Source organism: Cydia amplana, chromosome 24, assembly GCF_948474715.1.
Source record: "Cydia amplana chromosome 24, ilCydAmpl1.1, whole genome shotgun sequence".
NCBI classification, from domain to species: Eukaryota; Metazoa; Arthropoda; class Insecta; order Lepidoptera; family Tortricidae; genus Cydia; species Cydia amplana.
In genome coordinates this window covers 6,764,562-6,787,404 of record NC_086092.1, presented here as the reverse complement: position 1 = coordinate 6,787,404, position 22,843 = coordinate 6,764,562, and the positions used below count along the sequence as shown (strand labels likewise).

Below are 22,843 nucleotides of genomic sequence, written 5' to 3'. Positions count from 1 at the left end.
ACTTTTGGTCTACCGCTTCCGGTCAGAAAAATGTTTGACGGCCCGGCCAAACGGTCGGATTTAGGTGGGAGGTGCTCGACCAAATGTCATATTTTACCCTGGCAGATTTTGACGCCGCCATTTTTTTTTTCAAAATGGCCGACTTTATTTTTTTATTTTTTCAAGTTTGTCCTAGCGCGCCGAAATTTTGGTCACGAAAAGTCGGGGTCCCCTAGATTCCTATGAAAAATTTTTTTTTTGTAAAATGTTTATTTGCGGAAAAACTGGGCACTTTTATTTTGTATGGTAACTTTTAAACGATGGATGATAGGTGGGGGGTGCTCGACCAAATAACATAGAGGGCCTCGAGGGAAATAAAACTGCATTGAAAAAAAATCAAACTGGCCGACTTTTTTTTTTTAAATTTCAAGTTGCTCCGAGCGCACCGAGATTTGGCATGGCAGGAGGCCTACGGCCTTCGGCCCGCCGTTTCGCTTGTCTAAGCCACTTTTACTATTGGGTCGTGTTTAAGCTCCAACTTCCCCCTCTCGTGTAACGCTTCGGGTCTTCGGCCCTACGCGGAGCTCGGCCTTCGGCCTTCGCGAACCTCGACGCTTCGCCAACGCTCGCTTATCAAGACAGTTGACTTGGTAGAACGCTTGGAAGCGCTGCATTCACGCAGCTCGGTTTTCGGCCTCGCTTTAAATTACTGGGGGTTGTACGCTTGGGAGTCGGTGTGAAGGCTCCGGGCCTTTGGCCCTCCGCCGGGGTCGGCCTTCGGCCTCCCAGCCTGAAGCTCGCCCTTCGGGCTCGCTTAACACAGTTTTTGTATAGGATTTTGCTTGGTTCGTCATTCCCGCAGCTTGGCCTTCGGCCTCGCCTAAAATTACTGGGGGTAGGCCACGCTTGGACACTCGGGGAGAAGCTCCAGGCCTAACGGCCCTCCGCGGGGTCGGCCTTCGGCCTCCCAGCCTGAAGCTCGCCCTACGGGCTCGCTTAACCTACTTGGAAATTTGACTTTTGCCCGTGTCCGCCGCCATGTTGGACTTTTCCAAATAAATTTTTCACATAGTATTCTTGGGCCCCCAGGCTTGTCGCATCCAAATCTCAGCGCGCTCGGACTAACTTAAAAAAAAAAGGCCATTTTGAAAATTTTTAAATGCAGTTCCATTTTTCTCGAGGCCCTCTATGACATTTGGTCGAGCACCCCCCACCCATCTCGCACCGTTTAAAAGCTGCCATACAAAATAAAAATTACCATTTTTTCCGTCATCTTGGGTTTTATAAAAAAAAAAAAAAATTTTATAGGAATCTAGAGGCCTCTATCTCCTGCCATGCCAAATCTCGGAGCGCTCGGACCAACTTGAAAAAATTAAATAAAAGTCGGCCATTTTGAATTTTTTTCAATGCAGTTTTATTTCCCTCGAGGCCCTCTATGACATTTGGTCGAGCACCCCCCACCTATCACGCACCGTTTAAAAGTTACCATACAAAATAAAAGTGCCCAGTTTTTCCGCAATTAAAACATTTTACAAATAATCTAGGGGACCCCAAGTTTCCGTGACCAAAATTTCAGCGCGCTAGGACAAACTTGAAAAAATAAAAAATAAAAGTCTGCCATTTTGACAAAAAAATGGCGGCGTCAAAAACTGCCAGGGTACCTCTATGACATTTGGTCGAGCACCCCCCCCACCTAGGTCCGACCGTTTGGCCGGGCCGTCAAACATTTTTCTGACCGGAAGCGGTAGACCAAAAGTCGGAATTTTCTGGAGGTCACCCAGCCGCTCTCTATACGACCGTACCAAAGACAAATACCCCACGAACCTCCTGGGAGAACAATTATGTCAATCAATCATCGGATTGCGGCTTTATATCAAACAGAGCGCAGTGTACAGCCGGAACCACTTTTCTCCTCTCCCTTTTTGGGGGTAAGCCAAAAGTTAATATCCAGGTTAAGGCTTCACATCAATTAAGTATGATCAAAGGAACAATTGTGTCAAGCGGCATCGCCTGGGACAAAAGGGACAACTCAGTGCACTAACTTCCCCATTAACTTTCTCCCTTAAATATTTTTTTTAAACATTGAACCTACCGAATTTTTTTATAGAATATTTAATGTAGAAAATTGGATGTAGATTACTTATGTTTCGGAACATTTTTTGCTACAGGCCACCGTTTACGAGTTATTAACAAAAAATATTAACAATTGATTATAATTAACTTTCTCACTTAAATATTTTTTTAAATACTGATCCCAGCGAAAAAGTGTACAGAATATTTAATGTAGAAAATTTTATGTAGATTACTTATGTATCAGAACAGTTTTTGCTACAGGCCACCGTTTACGAGTTATTTACAAAAAATATTAACAATTGATTATAATTAACTTTCTCCCTTAAATATTTTTTTAAATATTGATCCCAGCGAAAAAGTGTACAGAATATTTAATGTAGAAAATTTTATGTAGATTACTTATGTATCAGAACATTTTTTGCTACAGGCCATCGTTTACGAGTTATTTACAAAAAATATTAACAATTGATTATAATTAACTTTCTCCCATAAATATTTTTTTAAATATTGATCCCAGCGAAAAAGTGTACAGAATATTTAATGTAGAAAATTTTATGTAGATTACTTATGTATCAGAACATGTTTTGCTACAGGCCACCGTTTACGAGTTATTTACAAAATTATTAACAATTGATTATAATTGACTTTCTCCCATAAATATTTTTTTAAATATTGAACCTACCGAATTTTTTTATAGAATATTTAATGTAGAAAATTGGATGTAGATTACTTATGTTTCAAACCATTTTTTGCTACAGGCCACCGTTTACGAGTTATTAACAAAAAATTGATTGATTAATTGTTTGATTATAATTAAGTTTCTCCCTTTTATATTTTTTTAAATATTGATCCCAGCGAAAAAGTGTACAGAATATTTAATGTAGAAAATTTTATGTAGATTACTTATGTATCAGAACATTTTTTGCTACAGGCCACCGTTTACAAAAAATATTAACAATTGATTATAATTAACTTTTTCCCTTAAATATTTTTTTAAATATTGATCCTAGCGAAAAAGCGTATAGAATATTTAATGTAGAAAATTTTATGAAGATTACTTATGTATCAGATCATTTTTGCTACAGGTCACCGTTTAAGCGTGCAACTTCATGTGATGTTGAATAAAACTTTTCTATGTCTATGTCTAAGAGTTATTTATAAAAAACTACAAAGGGACCTTTAAATCCGATTTAAGTTTTCTAACACAACATGACTGATCAGTCCATCAGCGTCACATAACATAAATTGACCTCCGCATTGGATAGACAGCAACATTGAATGTTCCAGTATTCAAAGAAACTTAATTGCTAAATTGGGAATCAAAACAACTAAACATGTGCCAGAATCCCCAATTTTAAACTACTACGTTTTTTGCTTATCGATGTCAGTGTCGTAAGCGCCATCGGCAATAAGCTCCCTTTTCATAGATAATAGCACAAATATCAATGATGGTCGGCCGACATCTTTGCCCCCCCCCCCCCTTTTTTCGACCCGTCCCCCCCTCCATAAACCAAAACCGGTCAATTCGTATTCTAGAGATCACGAGGAACACATCCATACCAGTTTTAGGTATTTAGAAGAGATGTCGACGACTTTTCTCAAAACAGGCCGGTTTCCTCCAGTCTAAAAAAACAATTTCTTTTCCACTTTCATCAATTACATTCTTTATTGCCGGAAATCCCTTATCAGCCAAGACAATATCCCAATTTTTTAAGTAGTCTACTAATCCTGACTCGTTATTTGGGAGACACTTTTTCTTCCACCACATTCTTTTGACTTGAACGATATGAAGCCTCCCTGGAGTAATACCAATAAGCACTTTTGAGGTAAAACCCTTTTTATAGTGTGAGTAGCAATACACACGATTAGCAAAACTTGATGGTACTTCTATACTTGCTCTGTAGGTACTATAGGCAACTCTGTACTCTAGTGTTACTATACTCCGGACGGAAGCATTCTAGCCAAAAAACCAAATTTGATGTAACAGCTGCTACTTCTTCAACATACGGGCAGAATATTCTTGACACTGTTGTTCTATGAATACCGAACAAAACACTGAGTGCTGAAAATGTGACACCAAGTTTTATTTTCATCAAGAAAAGTAGAAGTCTATCTTTTTCGCTCACCATATAATTTATTTGTGTAGTTTTTAATAAAAAGTTGAAGTTGTTAAGAGTAACACCTGCAAGATCTACAAGCTGCGGCCGATTGCATAACAAATTACAACTTGCTACAACTAATATTACAAGCGGAACTCCTTTTCTAATTTAACTTATTAAATAAGGAGTTCCGGTTGTATTATTAGTTGTAGTTTGTTATGCAATCGGCCCCTGTTCGTTGGTTTTAATAAATTAAAATCCAGCAAAATATTTACTGTCAGTTATGGTGGCTAGATCCAGAGAAATACTTTTAGCAGTATTACAGACTTCGAGTTTTGTTATTTTAAAATGCTTAATAATCTTCGTACACTGGTACTGATATCTACATATTTGTGTTTGAACTTCGGCATCACGTTTTTTTACCATAAAATATGTACCTGTTGCACGTAAACGTCTTTCCTGGATTTTGTACACACAGGTGTACATACATATTTCTGTTTGAACTTCGGCATCACGTTTTTTTACCATAAAATATGTACCTGTTGCACGTAAACGTCTTTCCTGGATTTTGTACACCTGTATACAGGTCCACTTGACATTCACTATCAATATTTTGAAGTCACACTAACACTATTTTCCAGCAATTCAAAGTCACTTGTATTAGTTGTATTAATAGCACTAACAGCTTCTATTTTTTCGCGTTTCTTCGTTCCATATAACGTTGGAACCTCGATATTGCCGCATTTTCGTCAATCCGTCTTGATTTGTCTCGATTCTTGGAACATAGCTGGGACTGGCTTGTTCATCACTTTCATCAGCCTTTCTACCAACAATAAAGTAAGCACTGCAAATTCTGTCGTCCGGTTTTGAGTGCCATCGGGACTATAACAAAATAATTCACCGTTAAAACTTGATACGTTTACAACATAAATCAAATTTTTGCGTATTTAAGGAAGGTATGATTTTAGAGGTTAGGTTAGGTGACTTACTTTTTTTCTCCTTACGGCAATTATCCATTTATTGCGTGTTCTTGTTTCCACACTACTTTTGGAAATCTATAAAATTTGCAGTCACTATTTCTGCTAGTGTTTACACAATTAACGACAACACATCTTGCTGTGAAGACCATTTTTATCTAAAACATATACATTTGATTGCTATCTGTGACAAAAAACGAAAGTCAGCCCTAATTATAATAATAACAACTAACTCACACAATGACACGTGTACAGATGCGCTGTTCACACATAGAAACGCAAATGATGCGGTAGTATACTCGGTCAACCAGATCTTGACAGTAGAAAAAGGCGGCAAATTTGAAAAATGTAGTCCCATAGAAAATTTGAATTTCGCGCCTTTTTTTACTGACAAGATTTGGTTGACCAGCTACCTAATATTAAAATTATTGCGCCATCTATCCATTCGTTTAAGAAAAACTAAGAACTACACCTTAACAACTACAACGTCTACAACTCTTCTAGTGGCAGCGCCCTCTTGCGGAATGGGCTACACAACCTACAGCCCGCTGAATGACCGACGCCATCTAAGTCTAATACAAAAAAAATGTTTTCTTCCGGGGTACGCTACTCAAAATGGCGATTGCGAGTCCTAATAGGTTAGTCCATGCCTATACTAACATGATTTGCATAAAATATATTTCAAATTTCTTTCTTATCTCTTACAACATAAGGTCCATATTTAAACAGTATATGTTACATGTGTGCATCTTCGTAATGGTTGATATGACGTTTTTGTTTTAAGGCGGTTCCCCTCACCCCTGGTACAGTCGGGCGTAATTTGATAGAGTAAAATAACATTTCCTGCACATGACGGACAATTACCGGTATTTGATATTTATTTTTATGTCCAAAATGTAGCTGATAAAAAAGTGAGTAGGTAACTAATCTAGGTACCTATATAGTACACATATGTATTTGAACATGCTGGCCAATTTACTACCCCAGCTATCCTGATTTTTAGGGTTCCGTAGCCAAATGGAAAAAAACGGAACCCTTATAGATTCGTCATGTCGACGTATAAAAAAAAACTACTTACTAGAACTCGTTCAATTCAAACCAATTTTCGGTGGAAGTTTACATGGTAATGTACATCATATATTTTTTTTAGTTTTATCATTCTCTTATTTTAGAAGTTACAGGGGAGGGGGACACACATTTTACCACTTTGGAAGTTTCTCTCGCGCAAACTATTCAGTTTAGAAAAAAATGATATTAGAAATCTCTTAGACATGTACTTACCAAGTTTCAACAGTATAGTTCTTATAGTTTCGGAAAAAAGTGGCTGTGACATACGGACGGACAGATAGACAGACAGACATGACGAATCCATAAGGGTTCGGTTTTTTGCCATTTGGCTGCGGAACCCCAAAAAAGGGTTAAATCGGACGCATCGATATTTTAGCCGTACCGTTAACAAATGAGCAGACTATTTTTTATTTTATTCATATGTTAAAGTCTATGCGGAAAGAGAAGAGTCGTGGAATGTATTGGGCCCCATACATTCCACGGCTCTTCTCTTTCCGAACAGACTCTTTAAGTTTGCTTAATTTTTGTGGTCAACTGTACTGTCTGGTTAGGACTTAGAAGCTTAATTTAATTTCAATGGTCGTTTAGGGAAGCGGGTAAAAGTTGTGTGTTGTCCCGAAACTTGACAACATAATGGTTGTTAGTCGAAAACTACTGTTTTACTGTTAAATTTAAATAATATTATTAATATACTATATTAATTATTTTAAACCACTATTTTGCAACCTTTTAATGACATGTATTGGTATGAAAGAAAAAAATAACACGCTGGTTGTAAAACATTTAAATTTAAATTTCTTAATTATAAGAAAAGAGATACGATGCAGTTATCGCCTGTAACCAAGAGCTAAGTGTATGTTCCTAATATTAATATAATGACTGTACTGTACTGCCTACCTAATGTAAGTTAGCATGTAAAAAATCGTCGAACACAAATACCTACTGTATTGTTAATGAAAGAAAGAATTGATCGATTGATTGCTATCGATATCGAAAAAAAAATATCGGTGAATTTTTACATAAAAATATACCCTTTGTGATTGAGTAAACTGGAGAAAAATGGACCGTTTTCCTCTTGGTTTTTCATATATTAGCACGTTATTCGTCATCATCCTACCGTTTGCCCGACATTTTACCTTAGAAAGGGACTTCCACTTTTGTATTACAAGTTACAAGCTTTTGAGAAACGGGCCCCTGGCGTTCTACGTTCCAAGTGTTCCAACCCAGAGGGGAAACTAGGTCTTATTAACTTTCGTCCAGTTTCCTAACGATGAGATGGTTTCATTCATATCTTGGCAAATAATTTATTGTATATTATTTATAAATTTATAATTAACGTATAATCTCTTTTGTTGCAGATACCGGATGCGGGATGTGTCAGTGATCAGTGTAGTGGTGTGTGTGCGTGAAAATGTGTTGTGTGTGTGTGAGGAGCCGGCGCAGAGCTGAATGATCACTTCCATAGGTGAGATACGAGATATCATTAGCTTTCTAGCATTCTAGCCTTTTCCCACTATTTAACAGGCATATTTGAAGTATTCGAACTTTAAGATACGTCAAATATTAGATATTGAAACATGAACCTAGTATTTTAACTGGACCAGGCATGAGGGGAGGGGTGGGGGGAAATGACCGAACGGGATAGTCTTATGACGACCGGTCTGGCCTAGTGGATAGTGACCCTGCCTGTGAAGCCGCGGTCCTGGGTTCGAATCCCAGTAAGGGCATTTATTTGTGCGATGAGCACAGATATTTGTTCCTGAGTCATGGTTGTTTTCTATGTATTTAAGTATTTGTATATTATATATATCGTTGTCTGAGTACCCACAACACAAGCTTTCTTGAGCTTACCGTGGGGCTTAGTCAATTTGTGTAATAATGTCCTATAATATTTATTTATTTATTTATTTTATTTTTATTTATGTATCTTTCAGTAGGAGTAATAGCGAAAGCGCTATTATTGTTTGTCCTTGTCACAGTCAAACATTTTTTTTATTCCCCACCATAAATTAGTATGGATTATGGTGGGCAACAAATGAATTCGACGATTCATAGTGTCGCATTGCGTATGTTTTGTCCCTCACGGAGGCACGCGTATACCACTTCTATAGGATCCCTTCTATGTATTGAAACTATATGGATCGGATATGTCAGTGTCAAACAACTGTCAAAAGTGACGTATTTCTTGAAGAAACGTCACTTTTGACACTGACATATCCGATCCATATCGTTTCAATTTCTTATATTTGACGTAAATTGTAGGTAAACTTGTAATTTGGCACAAACGTTTATTTTGATCTGATTCTCCCGGCGATCGGAATCGCCTCGGTCTACCCTGCCGTAATAAATGTTTACCTAAGTATACTGCATTATGGATAGGTCATAGGACATAGAATCAACTGTGACAAACATAATATAAATAACGTTGACCCACTTTAGAGAAAAATACTTAGTACCGCCACTGTATTACTGATATCATAGCTACTTTTTAGACATACATATGTTATGTGTTTATGTATGTAACATATGTGCGCTTATGCGCTATGTCATATTTAAAGACTTAACTTACTATATTACTAATAAGGTTGGACATAACAGATGGCACATTCGTTACAGGTCGCTTTAAAGCTGTCTAGACATTTATATGGTATAGTTCGTTTTTAACAAGCTTTTATTAGGTCGACCTGTATGTAACTATGTAATGGATTCTAAGGTAAGTAATTTAACCATCTTCCAAGGATCATAGCGTCATGAAAATTGGCAGCTGTATGTAGTTCTGATGACAATACAATAATATGGTACTGTCAAACTGATCTGATGATGGAGACAGGAGGTGGCCATATAGGAACTCTGTGATGAAACCACGCAACCTAATTGTGTTAGGGGTTTTCAGAATTGTCTCGATGAGTATTAGTTGTCTGTCGTAAGAAAAGTACAGTTAGCGATAAAAGCTTGTACCAAAAATAATTTTTTTGCCAAATCTTTTTTAGCATTAGAAAAAGACTACGCGATCATGACGTCTCTTTTAATTGAAAAACTATGTGAACTATTTATACGTCATAATTTCGTAGGAGTTTGACATTTAAAATAACACTGGCACCGTCTGGACTCGGGGCTATCAGAATCGCTGCAAACTTATCTTGGTCTAGCTCTATCCGCGTTAACGATGGTCGATCGAAGCAAACGAGTAAAGGTAAACTCACGACCGGGTAACAGTTGAGACAATACGGGTCAATGACCCCGCGGATATGCACGTACATATTTGGACATGCGCTTCACACGACTCTAGTTGTTCAGTTTCTACTGTATGTATAATTATGTACAGGATGACTTAGAACATCGGAATTCAAATTAGACACGTTGAAGCGAAAGAAAAAAACGCGTCTCTAATATTAGTGTAGTAGAGCAGGATCTCTAGAACTGTGTCGTAAGAAGTTTTTTTTTTAACACGTACGGGAAGTGTAAGGGGGAAATTCAAGGGGCTGGTGGTGGAAACGGCACCACTTTTCTTTACATTTTTTCTCTAGTTTTTATTTTTACCACTGTTTCGGAGTGACTGAATTATTTATAAATCTATGCCAAATTGCATAGATATGCGAATCTAATGATTAATAAGCAAATCCATACCACCAGGCTGTATCTCATGAACATAGTGATAGCTAGACAGTTGAGATTTTCCCAGATGATGTATTACTGTTGCCGCTATAACAACAAATACTAAAAACAGAATAAAATAAATATTTAAGTGGGGCCACTAGTGGGGCTCCCAATCCCATACAACTAACGTGATTTTTTTTTTGTTAATGGTGCAGGGGACTCGCGCACGAAGGGGAACCTTCGTGCGCGAGTCCGACTCGCACTTAGCCGGTTTTTAGGGTTCCGTACCCAAAGGGTAAAAACGGGACCCTATTACTAAGACTCCGCTGTCTGTCCGTCCGTCCGTCCGTCCGTCCGTCCGTCTGTCACCAGGCTGTATCTCAAGAACCGTGATAGCTAGACAGTTGAAATTTTCACAGATGATGTATTTCTGTTGCCGCTATAACAACAAATACTAAAAACAGAATAAAATAAAGATCCCATACAAGGCCCAAATCCAAGGGATCCAAGGGCTCCCATACAACAAATGTCATTTTTGACCGAAGTTAAGCAACGTCGGGCGGGGTCAGTACTTGGATGGGTGACCTTTTTTGGCTTGTTTTGCTCTATTTTTTGTTGATGGTGCGGAACCCTCCGTGCGCGAGTCCGACTCGCACTTGGCCGGTTTTTTTTATAAGATGTATAGATATGCTTGTGCCGTCTTTAAGGTTCCGTCACACAGGCGCGTTTTCCGGGCGGCGCGTGAGCGGGACGCGCCGCTTTTATATATAAAACGCTCACGCCCCGCCCGGCGGATAACGCGGACGTTGTGTGACGGAACCTTTAGATCTATTTTCATCGCATCGATCTAAGTGCTAACGAGGAATGAGTAAACTCGACGATCGGGTAAAAGTCAAGACAATGCCCGGTCGTTGACCTTTCGCTATTTGGCCACGCGCTCGTACTAACAACAGTGGTCAGTGTCGTTGGTATACCTTATGTCATTGTATTAAGAGTTATGAGGGGTCAGTGAATAACTGTCAACTACAGTACACGACATGGCGCTTTTCTAGTACAGATGTAGTGCATAATTATTATGCACTGGTGGTTCTGACAGTTGGCGATCACTAAAAGCCCCTGAATATTTACTTTCGACAGTTGGTGGTAAGTAGGTATTTCCAGTTATCATAAAAAGTCAAGAAGCTTAGCACTGATTCAAATGGACCAATTTTAATTAATTGAATTAAATATGAAATAAAATGTCGTGAGAAATAATATGACAAAATTGACAAATGTTAGGGATTATTACATAACTTAAAGTTAAATTGTGCGACATATTACGGCTCGACAATACTTCTAGTGCACGACAGTATTTGTGGGTCTACGGGTAATTTATCTTTAACATGGTCTCAGCACTTACACTGTTTCTTCTCAAAAAACATTTCCTTTACAACTGAACTAGACGGAGCCAGGCTTCGCGGGGCTCCTATTTCTGGGCGCTTTGCCCTTCGGGCATCTGAAGCTACCTAACGAACCTAACCTACCTATTGATTTATATTTCGCACACACGATGATTCGCTCAAACGGCACATCGTATAGTCGTGCATCGCCTAATAATGTTTCGCACGAACAATAGTTCTCACAAATGACATGTCGTACAATCGTACATCGCCTAATCATACGTCGCACTAACAATACTTCGCACAAGCGTGTGTCGCACTCCCGTAGTAAAGCCCAAATGTTATGCATAGGTATCTTAAGGTTCCGTCACACAGGCGCGTTTTCCGGGCGGGGCGTAAGCGTTTTGTATATAAAAGCGGCGCGCCCCGCTCACGCCTCGCCTGGAAAACGCGCCTGTGTGACGAAGCCTTTAATACTAGTAGGGAACCATCAAATAATGCAGAAGACATTGGTTCTGTCCTGATGCCTTGCTGGTCACTTTGTAATCGCATATTACATCTAAGGGTCTCCCCAGATATATCGACGCGGAATCGGCAAAAGCCGATAGGAAAAAGCTTTATGTCTACGCAATAAGAGCGAAAAATACATCGACGCGTCGGCAGCCGTCGGCCGATGGGATTCAGCTATACATATATAAGAATGACACGCATTACGATTATCAACGATCGCGGTAGCCCCCCCGGTGTGTTGACCTCAAGTCGTGTCTTATGACAAATCGAACCAAATATAGTTGGAAGAGAAAAGCAACGTGGGCGACGATATAATGACCACTGGTTTCTATCATGTTACTGGCTAATCGCACCAATTATTTGACTATTAGTCGCCCTTATGACTTTGTAATAAGGTTTTAAACTTGTCAGTTCCGCATAGCACGATGGTACTGCTTAACTTAATGTGCCCACAGTTGCCTAATAAAGTTGAGCAAACAAGGTGGTCACTATAAAAACGGATTTCTATTGTATTTTTAACGGCTCTCCTTTTGGTAGTGACCCTGCCTACGCGCTGAAGGCCCTACTAGGTTCTAATCCCGGTTAGGTTGGGTAAGCGAAACACTGCGAGACACTGATGACGATGAGTGCTAACAGTGATGCTACCTTCTTTCAAGCTAGGATTTCAAGGTAGCATCACTATTAAGGTTCCGTCACACAAGCGTGTTTCCGAGCGGCGCGTGAGCGGGGCGCGCCGCTTTTATAATATACTAGCTTTTGCCCGCGACCTAGTTTGCGTGGAATTAGTAATTTGGGTAGTTTCTTTTTAAACGCCTCTATAAGTGTAAAGGCAATTTCAATTTGAGCGTAATGTTAACATCGATTGTCAGGCGATGCATTAATTATCTCACTTTCGGGGTGGACGTGACATAATTTCCACCCTGAGGGCTGATTTTCAGGATAACAACTACCCTATGTCCTTCCCCAGGGCTCAAACTATCTCTATAACAAATTTCAACCAAACCATGCACCAGCGCCGACGCGCGGGCGGTGCTACACCGCGCGGGCGGGACAGTTCCTGTCGACAAAGTTTGTTATGCAGTTGTTGTTCATTCCCCATTCAAAATTCCACCCCCATAAGGGATGAATTCTGTGATAAAAACTATCCTATGTCCTTTCTCGGGACTCAAACAATCTCTATACCAAATTTCAACTAAATCAGTTCAGCGGTTTAAGCGTGAAGAGGTAACAGAGAGACAGACAGACTTCCTTTTATAATATTATATTAGTATGGATATAAAACGCTTACGCTCCGTCCGGAAAACGCGCCTGTGTGACGGAACCTTTAAAGCTTCGCCACACAGGCGCGTTTTCCGGGCGGGGCGTGAGTGGGGCGCGCCACTTTTACATATAAAACGCTCACGCCCCGCCCGGGAAACGCGCCTGTGTGACGAAGCCTTTAAGCAGACTGTGGGGCAGTAACAATCGTATTCTGAATACTGTAGCTGGCAGATTTGACTGTCCTATAATATTTTGATTAGTTAAGCTTGTCAAAACAAATTTAGAATCAAAGTTTTAATTAAATATACATTAGAATTTATTACCAACATTTATTTTTAAGATTTTTAAGACACTGACCAAAGAAATGGATTATTTGTTATCTGACAATAAAGAAATTTGTATTTGTACTGCGGCCAGAGAAACACTTTCAGTGAATTCTCATACTGTTCCTCGGGCCCCGAACAAAATATAATTAATTACTATGAGCACGTATAATACATATATGGCTCTATACTCTCACTCAAAGTTTAGTCGCGAAAATACATAAATTAAATAGGTACCAATATGTAAAAACCTAATCGTCCATTGATTAGATTCGTTGACAAATGACGTCACGATTAGTCACGAACCTGACCTAGGCTACCTCCACATGCGTACCCCCTACCTACACCCCCAGTCAGCTGTTTAGGGGGGTCGTGAGCGGTGCAAGGGGGTTTCTTATGGCGGCAGTGACGGACGTCAAACAAATGCATGCTGGAGATAATTTGGCATACTTGACGGAGAATTGAGTGCCAAGTTGTCTTAAAATAGGCAAACCGGTGGAAATCGAGTTTTATTGAGACCTCGCCGTCTCGCTACTGTTACCTAGTAATCTTGTTTCTTTTTAAACAATTCTTTTGATAAGTTGCTAATTTCCTTGACGTCACAAACCTGACCTAGGCTACCCCCACATGCGTACCTAGTCAGCTATTTGGGGAAGGGGCGTGTGGGGTGTATGGGGGTTTCTTATGGCACGATCATGTTTATAGTTAAGTATATATTAATTTATACAAATATAAACGTTTATTTCTTAGAATATGGCACAAATACAAAGATGGTATAGAAATTAGAAATATGTACAATTAGTGCGTCATATTCCGCCTCTCCATAGGCTACGGTGACCGCTTATCTTATAATCAGGTGGACGGCTAAGGCGGACTGTAAGCTAAAGAAAGTATATGGTAAGCCGCTGACTTAGTTCCGTGACGTGACGTAACAGACCTGACCTAGGTATCCTACCTGACCTACTTCCCCACTCAGCTGTTTAGGGGGGCGGCGTGGGTGGTATAGAGGGTGGGGGGGAGGGTTACTTATTGCATTATCTAGTAACCTTGGAATATTTTTTGTGGAATTAGGTTTTTGTGCTACGGTGGTGTACAGCTATTGTGAAGTTTTTACTAGCATCAGAAATTATGAAAAAAGATTTTTATTAAATAAAGCGATGTCTGCTAATAACTCGTGAAGGTGAGTAACATGAATACAATTAATCGATTTTCTACTCATGTATAATTGTACATGTAGTCACTACAAGAAGAAGCGCGCAAAAATATCTGACATAAAATTAAATGTTCAGTCTTACGCCGAGCACTTTTTACAAGGTACCTAATGAAAAAAATATTCTGCTAGTAGGCCTCAAGTTGCAAGTTTCGCAAGTCAATCAATATGTAATTATGTATCTTGTGTGATGCTTGTACGGAAATAAAATTGATTGCAAACATTCTGGTGTGTTTAAAAGTTTAGACGTATACGGTACGGACTTATTTATATCTACGTAACTTCCCCCGTAGGGTGGAAACTGGAAGGCCTCGCCCGCCACTGGTGAATATTTTAGCGATAAGCTATTACTGCAAATTATAGCATGTTTATTTTAATGTTAGTCTGGCTGGGGCCCGTTTCTCAAAAGCTTGTAACTTGTAATATGTACAAGTGGAAGTCCCTTTCTAACAAAAGCTGTCAAAAAGTGACATCCGCTTGTATTACAAGTTACAAGCTTTTGAGAAACGGGCCCCTGGTATGTTTAGGTGTAATAATATATCAATAAAGGCATATACAGTCCGAAAGCGTAAAGCGAGCCCGGCTCTCAGCCTTTGTAAAGGTTCCGACACACAGGCGCGTTTTCCGGGCGGGGCGTGAGCGTTTTATATGTAAAAGCGGCGCCCCACGCTCACGCCCCGCCCGGAAAACGCGCCTGTGTGACGAAGGCTTAATGAAATAGGGTTTTTGTAATCTATTTAATAATAAGTCTGTTGTCACACCGCTTGCCTGACGCAGAGGACACGCAACACTTAGGGTCGATACAGACAGACCCCGACTGCAATTTGTATGGTAACTGCACGCCAACTGCAACGTCGGTTGGGTTAAGGTCCCTTTTCATAGTTTTTCGTAAATAACTCTTAAACGGTGGCCCGTAGCAAAAAAAGTTATATTACATAAGGGGCTGTTCATAAATTACGTCATCGATTTTTGACAATTTTTGGCCCTAAAATCATCCAAAAATCATGCTTCGAATGACCCCGTTTCCTCCTACGTAATGCTACCATCATCCGATGTCCAAACCGTAATTGACATGACGTAATTTATGAATAGCCCCTAAGTAATCTACTCAAAATATTGTACAAAAAAGATTCAGTACACTTTTTCGCTAGGATCGACCACCCGCCGTACAGCCCTGGTTTGAGTCCTAATGATTTATTTACTTTCCCTAAAATCAAGCATTGTCTTCGTGTGGTAGGTACCGAACACAAGAAGAGACTGTTGACGTATACAAAACGGCCATTTTGGAGCCCTAACTTCGGAGTAGAATAAGTGGTTTCAAAACTGAATCGATCAAATGAAAAAGTATTAAATATCACAGCAAGTTCTTAAAATAACAATAATAGTACTTGACGTTTAAATTTTCTTTAGAGTTTACAAACGAGGGCACCCCTCGTATACACTTATACAGTAAAATTTTGGTTACGTATTTGAAATACAGATGATTCCTTAAAAGTATCTCACACGACACAGAATAAGAACATGTGCATTTTTACATCTGACCCACTTACCCACTTCTGGAGCTGACTGTACAACTATATCATTTATACCCACTATAAACCTAATAAACATGCCTTCATTTCTGAGTAATGATATCGGCCTCGATATCGTTATAAAAGTGCTATGTATTATCATGACTGTTAATTGGTCAATCGTAAACCTTATTTGAAGGGCATAAAGCCCACAAAAGGTCAGTTATGAATGTTGCTGTTACTAATCTCATTCACACCAGGGTTGCCAGGTAAGCGGAAGTGAATCGGATCAGAGAATACGTATTTGAGTGTCAAAATTGTCGTACAGTCACATGCAAATGCAGCTGTAATGTACAGCCAAGGTATGGTTGGACCGGATCAATACAGTGTTGCGAGCACGATGCTTGTTTTATATGTATAAAATAGTGTTAATTTAATTTAATATAGTCGTTATGTTGTGTTGTGTCGTTGTGCTGTGTAACTTTTATTTTACTATTTCTTCACTGTACGTTATTTGATGTCTTTTTCTTCTTGTCTGTTACCCTCCGTGATTCTTCTCACTTGATGGTCTCATCGGAAGACCAGCGCTGGAAGCCACCAGCAACATGCTGAGATGAGGCCATTTCGTGGCACTTTAATCTTATTTTGTGTTTTCTTTCATATTATGTATTGTCTGTGCTTACGAATAAATTCTATTCTATTCTATTCAAAAATATGTAACTCTTCGCAGGCCGCAAAAATATGTGACACGCTTTTATCGCTCTAGAAATAAGTTCGTTTCAGATATTTTTGCGGCCTTCGAAGAGTAACATATTATTGCACGTAACTGTACCGGTGAAAATAATATCGTACGCCTATCAAAAAGATGTTACTCCTAAAATTACTTGCAGAATAATGTATCTGAAGTCTGAAGCAACATTTTAATTTAAGTTGAGCAAAATCAGTTTTATATATGAGCATTTTTGTGATAAGGTATATATTTGTATTTCAAAACTAGAGTAAATTTTGAAATTTTTGACGCAATTACCTGTTTCTACTTATTTCTGAGTAAAATAGTCACATATTGCATAAAAACTAGACGATTATGCTCATTGGATCGTATATCGCACCGGATCCTAAATTGTCTTACGCCTGGCAACCCTGTTTCAAACTGTTAACTGATCTTACATGACCCTTTTTACAAAGACATAAGATCCACCGATGCTCAAGTTAATGTGCTGTTATTAGTTATTTCGTCCACACTGTTAACTGACTTATACGTGAACCTTTTCACAGAGACTATAAGGTCGATCAATGTTCACTCTTTGTTGTTACTATCGTCCAACTGACCTTTCATAACCCTTTCCACCAAGTCTTAAGGTTCACCGATGTTTAAGTAATGAGTGTAGCAGTTCGTAGTTCGTACTATATTTTGCATAATTTGACGTTTATTGCTAAGACATAAGATCGGCACAGTCCACATATTTAACTGATCTTTCATAATCCCTATCACAAAGACATAAAGCCTATAAATGGACACACATTTTGCTGGTACCTACCTATATAGTAATGATCGGTGGACTTGACCCGCTTTCGACGTAAGTAATTATTGATTAACAAGACTAATGTATATGTCACTAGGTTTTATACACGGTTTGTTGAATTGTTGACGTGTTATATTGACTTGGCTTTGACTAAAAAAACATATGTAGGTCATCTTCGAGAAAGTTGACGCTGAAGTAAAATTATTGTATACCGCCTAAAAGGTGGTACAAGTTATCTGCTTTGCCCGAAGGTTGTCTCGTAGAGAATGCATTGTAGGATTAAAGGCTTCGTCACACAGGCGCGTTTGCCGCCCGGAAAACGCGCCTGTGTGACGAAACCTTAAGTCCGCCTTTTGTACGTTTGTATTTTCTTTTGTGCAATAAAGATTAAATCAAAAATATATCCACATCAACGATTGTCAGAAACAGCGTAGGTAAACTATGTATATCACTCGGTTCATACAGACAAATCGATTGACATATGGGGCATTATCTATGAAAAGGGACCTTATTGTCGATGGCGCTTACGCCGCACAGCATTGCGCGGCGTTGTATTTATATTGGAGCATCGTTAATAATGGCGTAAGCGCCATCGACAATACGGTCCCTTTTCATAGATAACGTCACATATAAGTTTATCAAGATTATTCACCTCCATACAACGCCCTATAGCTATGATATGGTTTGCCATTGTTTTAGGCGCTGCTACTTACTATTTGCCTTTTACTGTGAGCGTGGCTGGTAATTATTATATGTGACTAGCGACCCGCCCCGGCTTCGCACGGGTTAACAAATTATACATCTAAACTAAACGTCCTAAACCTTCCTCAAGAATCACTCTATTGATAGGTGAAAGCCGCATGAAAATCCGCTCAGTAGGTTTTGAGTTTATCGCGAACAAACAAACACACAAACAGAGAGTCGCGGCGGGGGACTTTGTTTTATAAGGTGTATTGATAATAGCTATTTATAAATTTAAATAGTTTAAATTTGAAACAGAACTGTTGTCATTGGCACGTAACCACAGCGGAAATTAAAACAGAGCGCCTCTGGCGTCCGTGAGGACAAAAATAGATGGTGTAATACAAATACCTGTGTTGATAGCACTTAAAAATGAAATTATTATGTACTTCAGGCAACTAATGCCCATAGATACAGATTAAATAGTCTACAATTATAGTATTCTTAAAAACGATCAATCACTTTAAATACACGTTTTCTACTACGGATTCGGATTCGAACTACGGATTTTAACTGCGCTCTATCTGTTTATTACGCGTATGCCTACTCGTGGCTACGATACGGTGTGCCACTATGGGGAGCCAGCGTAGATGTCGACGACCTCTTCAAAATGCAAAAAAAGTGTATTCGCATCCTTGCAAACATACGAGTACCAGAAAGCTCCCGCCCATTCTTTTCAAAATTTAAATTACTAACCCTACCATGTATATACATATTGGAAACAACCATGTTTGTAAGAAAACACTTAAACCTATATGAAATGCGCAAAAATCTAGTAGCTGGCAATACGAGATGTAAAAATTTACTAGCTATCCCGACGTGCAATTTGGTAATGTATCAAAACAGCCCCCATGTAAGAGCCATTAAAATATATAATAAATTACCCCACAGTATAACGACCGAGATTAGAGATAGCGTATTCAAGGAAAAGCTTGTAGACCTACTGATAAAAAAATGCTACTATAGTATAGACGAATTCCTTAATGACAAAGATTTAAATTGACTAGACACTCAATTAGATGTGACAAATACTATTATAATTAATGAGAATAAATTTAAATGTATGTAATTAAATTGTATGATACCATTATTCACTAAACTTTAGTACTACATATAAGATGTTACAAAATATAACATAAGTATAGAAATAAGTCATTGTAATGCCCTCACAGGGTAGCATGTACTATTCCTAAGATATATAATTAACACCATGTATTTTTATGCATCACTGTACTGTACATGTATACAATAAATAAATACAAATACAAATACTCTTGCATGATTCTACCATTGTGCCTATTTTGCGTGCCTATTTTATTGATTGTTTATTTGGGGCATTATCTATGAAAAGGGACCATATTTTCGATGGCGCTTACGCCGCACAGCGTCGCGCGGCATTGTATTTATATCGGAGCATCGTTAATAATGGCGTAAGTGCCATCGAAATTAAGGCCCCTTTTCATAGATAACGTCACATTTATACTTTATTGAATTAAATAAAAACTTAATGATAGTGTACTATATTCTATTCTACCTTGTCTTACCATGCTCTTGTTCGTTTCCAGACGCGGTATGGAGAAGGAGAATGGGGAAGGCGGCGACGCCGGCAAGCCGCCGCCCGACGGGCTGCTCGACGCCGCGGGGCTCTTCGGAGGTAATCATCATCATCTTCAACCTTTGACTGAAAGCGAATTTCATATACTATGTTAATACTACCACCTTACCACTTATATTCGTCCCACTTGACGCTAACAATGCCAATCGTACAGTCACGCTCCGTGATTGTTGAATGTTGAGCCATTTAGGGTCCTAGCTTAATAGGGAATATTACGCGAAACTCTGCGTAGAGGGCGCCACTCCCACAATAAGACAATCAGACGAAGACGAACGAACACACCTTCTGTTTGTCATCCTTCGGGCACGAAAATATAACAGCCGTATTCGAACAATAAGATATTGTTCTGTTCAATAAGATACGTTTCTTCAAACAAAAACGTCACTTTTGACACTTGTTTGACATTTAGATATCCAATCCATATCGCTTCAAATTTTCAATATCGTCGGGTGACAAGTAAAAGTCACTAAGTACTATCAAAAAATTAAAGTAACAATGCGCTTTATTACACTTGTAACACGGTTTATTGTCCAATAATTTCAATGATGTTAGTTAGTGACTTTTACTTGTCACCCGACGATATCTAATATTTGACGTATCTTATTGTTCGAATACGGCTGTAAAAGTCAATCAACCTTACACAACTCTTATAATATAAAATATATAAATCATAACATAACGGAGATTATGTAAAACGAGTATATTCAAATCTTCTCAAACGCGTTTCCGTTGTTCACGAGATATCTCAAACTTTGAACCGTAACAAAATCGACCTTGTGTCTGTTAATACAGAGTTTACAATAGAATGAAAAGAAAAACGCAATCTAACCTGCACACTACATCGGTACTTGTAAAACGACCTTGTGTATATTGCTACAGAGTTCACAATAGAATGAAAAGAGAAACGAACCTAACCTAACCTACCTTACCGTTTACGAAATGACGTAATTTGTGACGCTATCTATGAAAAGGGACCTTATTCTCGATGGCGTTTACGCCATTATTAACGATGCTCCGATATAAATACAATGCCGCGCGACGCTGTGCGGCGTAAGCGCCATCGACAATAAGGTCACTTTTCATAGATAATGCCCCATTTGTTTGGAATAGCGCGTCTCTTACGTCATTTTGTTGTTACAGTGCACTCGTAAACAAAATGACGTCATGCAATACTACAGACGCGGTTGTTACGCTCTTTTAGTTTTGTATATACCTGTTATAGATTAAGAGTCGAAAGCTCATTCGCCCAGTGTAAGGGCCGGTACAGACTAGGGCTCCCGGTATCCGTGTTACACGCCGAAACGAATACCCGTGTTCTTAAGCCCGGCGGTGCTAAGAACACGGTTTACACGGAACCGCCGGGATCCGGATACGTATCTAATAAACGTTCCCAAGACACGTTTCTCAGATACGTATCTCCGTTTACACGGGTACTTAACACCGGCCCGAACGGATCCGAAACAGGTTGACCCAATCAATGCTCTAGGTCTGGGTATGTAAGGTCTAATATTGAATGTTGACTTCAGATGAACTCGTTTGGCGTACGATTTTTTTTTTAATTTTTTATGACTGTTGATATAACATATTTAGCCAACTATACAATATATTAATCGAAGTAGGTGTCCCTATCCTATATTGTCTACTATTTTTAATTTTAAACCTACTCGTCCCTAGTTTAAATTAAAACCTTCATTTTTTTACTATTATTGCTTTTAAGCTAACATATTCATTATTAATTACATAATTAATATAATTATATTTCAATCAAAGAAATACATTTTATACATGTATAATTGTGTAAGTAATATAGTTTCGTGAAGAATAGATGTGCAGACAAATACTACCTATATTAGTTAAAAATAACAGTTAAGAAAATAAGTATGAATTACTTCGTGGTTATTTCTTATTATTATCAATTTACTGCTGAGCGAAAACAGCAAATCTGCCAACGATGCAAAAAAAGTACACACAAGCGGCATTCGAAACGAGAACCTTAAAATTAAAAACCCATGCTACCTTGGTTACCTAGCGATTATATTGTTAAAAACATTAAAATAGATCTCAAAATTGGTAATCATTCATGTTCACTTGTGTCACTTTCAAACTAGTGTTCAGGTAATAAATGCCGGCCGCTGGTGTTCCATTCATTAGAACGTGTTGTTTTACAATATCCTTTTGTCTGATATCGCCGAAAACAAGTAGGTTCCCAAACCATTATCAGAACTGCCACAACCAATTATAAGCTTTATGTCGGAGTAATAAGGTGAACACGTCTACACAAGAAATTGTAACAAATGCAGCGGCAGATACATATGATTATTTATCAATTTTTACATGGTTTACTATAATACTTATAGATGCCTGGCTTACGTAAGTTAAAAAATTATACAATTAAAAAATATACATTTCTTATTGACAGAATATTTATTCGATAAAATATACCTATTCGAGAAAACTCACACATACATTGTAGGTAATATCAGTAATATGATTGACAATTGATTGAATTTTAATTATAATTATACTTATAGGACTTATATGTACAGATTATTAAAAATATAAGAACTGTTTAATAATGTGCAATTGGTAAGAATATTGTAGGTATGTATACCTACCAGATCATGCATGGCCAGTTTTTGTCGTACAGTCTTCTCTTTATACTCTTTATTGCTTTAATTTTTTATTACTAGCACTTTATATTTATTGCTATCAAGTTATATAATAAACCATAAAGTATTAGTATTTGAAGTCTTATATAAAATACTATTTTGATAGTAGGATGTAGGTATACCTACTGTATTTCTAATTTTCTACTCGTATTGCAACATTGCAAGCAAAAACTACCTGCTCAGAAAAGGGTTTTGTAAACCGTTTATTGAATTTCGACTCTATGAACCACGAAAATAGGTTAAATATGACAGAAACTCCTCATGAATCTTTTGTCTATTCATTTGTAGCTCTTAAGTACCTACGACGGT

The 22,843-nt window shown here is 38.4% G+C and overlaps 2 protein-coding genes across 2 annotated transcripts in view; both read left to right on the top strand.

Moving 5' to 3' along the window:
• Nucleotides 1-22,843, top strand: part of LOC134659242 (androgen-dependent TFPI-regulating protein-like) — a 317,918-nt gene that overhangs the window by 290,430 nt on the left and 4,645 nt on the right. The gene's annotated exons all lie outside the window — the stretch shown is intronic.
• The window catches only part of LOC134659272 (uncharacterized), a 107,490-nt gene continuing 104,456 nt past the window's right edge, over nucleotides 19,810-22,843 (top strand). The window contains exon 1 of the mRNA XM_063514923.1: nucleotides 19,810-19,904. Within this exon, the coding sequence (XP_063370993.1) occupies nucleotides 19,823-19,904 (82 nt within the window). The 5' untranslated portion in view covers nucleotides 19,810-19,822. The remainder of the gene's footprint in view (nucleotides 19,905-22,843) is intronic.